Below are 6,000 nucleotides of genomic sequence, written 5' to 3' on the forward strand. Positions count from 1 at the left end.
CTTAGTTTTTTTTTTACAAACCTCCCTCGGACTGTGTACCTGGGCAGCAGCCACCTCGTAGCCGTCAGGGTTCATGGAAGGCAGGATGTGAATGCGCGTGTCCTGAATGAGGCGCAGGATACGCTGGTTTCGGTTCCGGAACTCCTCGCAGAGGAATTCCGACAGCTGCAGAAGCAGCTCGCGGCCCAGCACTTCGTTCCCGTGCATGTTTCCCACATACTTGACTTCCGGTTCCACTGGAAACAGAAACGGAAACACTTTTGAAGGGGCAGGCAGGAGGATCATGGGTTCAAGGCTAGCTTTGTCTACATAGTGAGTTCCAGACTAACCTGGGACTCACAAGATCTTGTCTCACCCCATTCCACCCCCCCACCCCCACCCAGCCGCCTACCCCCCATACTAACCCCTCCTGTGTCCAACCATCCCTGATCCAAAAAGGAAAGAAAATCTCAGGCTTTTATTAGGTCTTTCCTAGCAATCCCCAAGCCCCTTCTTAATAAAGTGAAGTTGGAAAAAAATCTATATAAATCCATGACCAGGATAACAATGACCACCATTTATTGAACCCCCAAGTCTACTAGCTGTTCAGGTTCGTTATTGCTAATCTTTTTTGTTTGTTTTTTGTTTTGTTTTGTTTTTCGAGACAGGGTTTCTCTGTATAGCCCTGGCTGCCCTGGAACACGCTCTGTAGATCAGGCTGGCCTCGAACTCAGAAATCCGCCTGCCTCTGCCTCTCGAGTGCTGGGATTAAAGGCATGCAACCACCACGCCCGGCTCTCGTTATTGCTAACCTTAACAGAAAACGGGAGTAGGTCCCATAGTCTCCTAGTGAAGACCGGAGGGGTGGATGCAAAGTAACTTGTCTGAGGCTGCCTGACAATGTATCTAACAGCGATCAAAGCCCAGAGTGCACTCGGTATCGTCCAGAGAGCACATCCATAAAGACACATCCACCACACCAATCTTTCTGAACGATGGCTTTCCCCCAAAACCTCTCTCATAAAGTGCTCTTGGTCCTGGTAAAATCTTTCCAGCTGGAGATGTAAGTGGCTTGGCATCTGGGGCTCTGGCATCTCTCCTTCATGGTCTGAAAGGCATGTCTTGAGGCACAAGAGAGGAAGGAAGCTACTTCTGCTTGGGTCTTTACTCTCCCTTTGGCCACATTAAGTGTTAATGGAAGTCAGAATGGGGTTCTGTAAAAGCCTAGAGGCTCAGTGGTTCTCAACCTTTGTAACGCCTTGACCCTGTAATACAGTTCCTCAGGACCCACAACCATAAAATTATTTCATTGCTCCTTCACAGCTGTAAGTTTACTACTGTTATGAATTGTAATGCAGATATCTGATATGCAGAATGTCTGATATACAGGATATCTGATATGCAGGATGTCTGATATGCAGAATGTCTGATATGAAGAATGTCTGATAAGAAGAATGTCTGATATGCAGGATGTCTGATATGCAGGATATCTGATATGCAGGATGTCTGATATGAAGAATGTCTGATATGCAGGATGTCTGATATGCGACCCCAAAGGGGTTCCAGCCCTGCTCTCACCGTGCGGTGGTGGCGCATGCCTTTAATCTCAGCACTTGGGAGGCAGAGTGCCTTTAATCCCAGCACTTGGGAGGCAGAGGCAGGTGGATTTCTGAGTTCGAGGCCAGCCTGATCTACAGAGCGAGTTCCAGGACAGCCAGGGCTACACAGAGAAACCCTGTCTTGAAAAACCAAAAAACCAACCAAACAAACAAACAAAAAAAGAACTGTTGCTCTCCAGTCACTAAACGTGAGACAGCTGTACTCCCTTTTAACCTAAAGCTCTTCCAGTGCTGCCCTCTTTCCTACACAGCATATGTCTGCTTCTCTGGTTGTTGATTCTCTTCCTCTTCGTCTCCCTATTTCCTTGCGGTCCTCATGGGTCCAGTTCAAACACTGGTAAGTCCCTGTCGCCAGCTTGAGTTCCTCTTGTTAGCAGTGAGTCCTGTGTAGCTTTCCTTTTGTGGTCCTTACTGTTTTGGGCTCTCCCTAGGGATGCTCATGGCTTTCTTCCTCTATAGGACCTAGCAGTAGCCAAGTAGACGACCTTAGCATATCTTTATTAAAAAAAAACCATCTCATCGTGATTTATCTTAGTATTCCCATAACAACCTCTCCAATGAATGCTTTCAGCCCATGAGGGTCAGGTTTTAGAAAATATCATGCAGGCCTGGCGTAGAGCACTTGCCTTTAATCTTAAAACTTGACTGTCAGATACGCAGTGAGTTTGAGGAGGCCAGCCTGGTCTACATAGCAAGTTCTGGGCCAACCAGGGCTACATAGAGAGACCTGCCTCAAAAAAAAAAAAAGGTATCATGTAGTACATATTCTATTTATTGTTTTGTTTTGTTTTGCTTGAGATAGGGTCTCTCTAAGTAGCCCCAGACTGTTCTGGAAAATGTATATATAGACCAGGGTGGCCTCACGGAGAGCCTTCTGGGCACTGAGAATAAAGGCATGCAGCGCACCCCCAGACCATTTCTCAGCTTTCTTTTTAAGGAAATGTTGGTGATGGTAACTAGGTATTTGTCTTTGGCAAAATAAAATTTGGACTAAATCTGTTTAGTCCCCTCTATTCTCCTGGCTGTCCAATGTGATGGTGACGCTGTGAGACTCGGGTGTAGGCATCGCTGGTCTATGTCATCTGCCACGCCCTGTGTGTTCAATGAGCATTCACTAGCAACCCCTCTGCTTCGAAGGTCAGTAGAGACAGAAGACAGCTGTCTTGTAATAAGCATTACTGGAGGCTCTTTTGGCTCAAGCTCCTGCACCCTCACACCTACGTCTTTAAACACATCTCCCACGCAGGCTCCCTGCATCTGAGTGGATCATTAGCATCCATGTGCCCCAGTAGGGAGCTGATAAAACTTTTCTGTAAAGAGCCTGGCATGGAATCTTTAGGCTTTGTGGACAGTGTTATCTCTGCCCCAGCTCTTCAATTCTTTCAGTAGACGCCACCACAGATAATTCAAAAAGGAATGTGATAGTGGTTCTATAAAACTCCATTCACTAGAGCAGGTGGGTGGAGCTCTGTTGTTGTCCTGCATCCTGAGCATCCTTAAAATTCTCTGGAGACCAGAGTCTCACTTTGCTCATAGTAAAGGTCAAGGTGGGTCCACCTGCTTGTAACTCTCCAAAGAGCTCCCAGTGCCTAGTGTTCTCGACCAGCTGGCTCTGATCTCATTGCCTCCGCTGGAACTGTATGCAACTGCCCTCTGCCTTCTGGGGAACTGCATTCCCCCTATTCCTTAGCCTGTCATGCCCCACCCCCACCCCAGACTCTTCAGATCTCGGCTCAGCAACACCTCAGGCAGAGGAGCCTTGGGGGATACGAGTGACCTCCTCAGCTTCCATCTGGATTGCTGCACAGGATGTCCAGTCCGGTTTAAGCTCTTGCTATAGCGCTTGCTCCATCTGACCCTACTGCCCCACTTATTACTGGTCTCAGTCTTCGATAATTCAGCTCTATTAGGGCAAAGTCTGTATTATTCTTTGTTGCCCTGCCAAAGCCTATTGAGTGTCAGCACGTCTTGCCTGAAAATTCTTTCTTTATAAGGATCTTTTTTCTCTCTTTCTCCCCTTCTGGTTTATTATTTAATTATAGGTACATGTGTCTGTGTGGTCCAGAGAGCCCTGAAGAGGGTAGCAGATCCACTTGAACTGGACTTTCAGATGTCTGTGAGCTGCCGGGTGCTTGGAACCAAACTTGGGGCCTCTATAAGAACAGCCAGTGCTCTCTTAACTGCTGAGCCATCTCCACTGCCCCATCAAAAGTTCTAGTCGGCGATGGGTAAATATTTGAAGAATGAAGGAATGTAAGGAGCAAATGAAAGACCTGCTAACTCAGGGGAAAGGAGGGGTCTGAGAGCCTGCCCTGTCTGCCACAGCCTCAAGGAAGACCCTGAGTGCTGGAAGTATACAGGGGCACCAAGAAGAGGTGTGGACTAAAGAGTCTAACCTCACAAAGTCCATCAACAGCCTTAAGCTTCCACAGAGCGCATGCAAGCTGAAAAAAAAGCAGGTACTTGCGGTGCAAGGCTCTATCTAACCCCAGGGGAACTACAGGGCTCTTCTTGAGCCTTCTCTATAAAATTTGGAAGCTCTCATGGTCAATCCCCATTGGACCTTTAAAGCAAGAGAGCAAGAAGACCATATTAGTAGCGAGAGAAATGATTTTGGCCTCTCCTGGGCAAGTTGGGACTAGGTGGGTTTAGACAGTGGCAACTTTAGCATGGGAGCTTCCGTGCATTGATTTAAGGCGGAGTATAATGGGAAATGGAGTGGAGTTGGGATACGGGAGGGAAAGAGATTTGCTGTTGACCCTCTGAAATAAGTCATGTGACTTAACTGAGATGTCACCATTGTAAACAAAACAACAAGAGTGTCAGTGTTCATCGAAATGTAAACAGCTAACGAAAACAAGGGACTAGCACACTACACAACCAAGAATGGTGCCGTCAAGCTGTGTTGACGACACAGATGAAGAACTGAGAAAAGCGGGGGACATTTTCCCATTTTGTATTTGAGATGTAGGATTGCATCATGTGTCTGAGAAGAGAGATGCCAGTCTATGTAAATACTAGGTATCAGTGAGTGCTGGGGTCCCTCTTCGTTTTCTTAGTTTTGCCTCTTCTGGTTTCTAGTTTGTTTGTTTGTTTGTTTCAGCTGGTGAGTTGCTTTTGGCTTTTTTTGTTTGTTTGTTTTCTTTTTTAAATGTTTCCAGGCTGGTCATGAACTAATTTTTGAAGCAAACACAGATTGCTTTGATAACAGAAGCAGACTAACAATAAAGCAGCAAGCTAATATCCCAACCCCCAAAATCTCTCTAGCACATCATGCTGGATCAATATGGTTCCTGGAAAGGACGCACCTGATCTCCCAGGAGAACTAGGAGGACAACCATTTCTGCCCTGATCCCAAGTCTTTGGGTCTTGGTAGAGGGAGTGAGAGAAAAAGATGGGGGGGGGGCGGGGGGGGGAGGAGGAGAGGGGGCCGGGAACAGGAGGAAGACGGGCTTTACCCATGGAGTTCTGAGCAAACAGAACTCAGAAAAGAGGAATGTGTTGGAGCCTGAACTGGGGTCGCAGCTCCCCGGGGCCTAGGGGAGCTTGAGAACCAAGTGGGGCCACCTGCCTTCTTCTTGGGTGGAGGAAGAGGTAAATACATTGTACATGGAGTTCTCCACTGGGGCAGTGAACACTCTATCTGGATTTGTAGAGGAAGGGAGTTCTTTGCCCAACACGCCCCCAAAACACTCAAGACTTACAGGGTTCATGGATCCCAGGGTAGTCGCTAAACTCCAGCACGTAGAGGTACCTCCCCTTCACACTGCGCCCGATGTTGTAGAGCCGCGTGATGTCCGGGCATTGGTTGTGCACCTTGTACAGCGTCCGCACGAGGTCGTCGTAGCGGTGGTGACGAAAGGTCACCGGGGTAACAAACTTGGAGAGGAGGAGGAGGGGCAGGAAGGCTGAGGGCAGGTCTGGCATCTCGCGGAGCTTCTAAGGGGCTCTGAAATGTGCCCTCCCGCTCTCTAAGCAATCCTTTGCCAGTCTGGATCCAGAGCACAGAGTAACCAGCCTTGCACTCGCCGCACCTGCAGGAGACTGGGGACCCGCCTCTGCTATGCTGGGAATTATTCCTGTGGCCCCAGGATAGCCACAATACCCTCCGGGCTCATTTCTCTTCCTCCTCCTAAATCTGGAAGCCCTTTTGGAAGGATTCGGCGCATCCCCACTTTGAGAGGCTCATTGATTCTGGCTTACTGATTAACTGGACGGTAAACAGGCCTCAAGAAACAGCTGCTTCTAACCCTTTGATTCCCAGGGGCTTTTAAGAGAGTTGGCATGTGCTAGTTACAACTTACAAAGGATCTGCCCCGCTCCCTTTAACCCGTCCCCACCTCGTTCTGAAGCACGACTCTGTCTTGTCTTCCTGGCTCAAAGATCTTAATGGTAAAGCAAA

General features: G+C 48.1%; 1 protein-coding gene across 2 annotated transcripts in view; it reads right to left on the minus strand.

Annotated features, from left to right (window-relative positions):
- Nucleotides 1-5,788, minus strand: part of Cpn1 (carboxypeptidase N, polypeptide 1) — a 30,245-nt gene extending 24,457 nt beyond the window's left edge. Inside the window, exons 1-2 of one of the 2 annotated variants that reach the window (XM_011247407.1) lie at nucleotides 5,303-5,788; nucleotides 22-236 (exon numbers count right to left, since the gene is read on the minus strand). In XM_011247407.1, coding sequence (XP_011245709.1) covers nucleotides 22-236; nucleotides 5,303-5,525 — 438 coding nt within the window. In that variant the 5' untranslated portion in view covers nucleotides 5,526-5,788. The remainder of the gene's footprint in view (nucleotides 1-21; nucleotides 237-5,302) is intronic. The other variant, NM_030703.2, reaches the window with a different exon arrangement.
- Between the last annotated feature and the right edge of the window lie 212 nt (nucleotides 5,789-6,000).

This window comes from Mus musculus, chromosome 19 (genome assembly GCF_000001635.26).
Source record: "Mus musculus strain C57BL/6J chromosome 19, GRCm38.p6 C57BL/6J".
Classification (NCBI taxonomy): domain Eukaryota; kingdom Metazoa; phylum Chordata; class Mammalia; order Rodentia; family Muridae; genus Mus; species Mus musculus.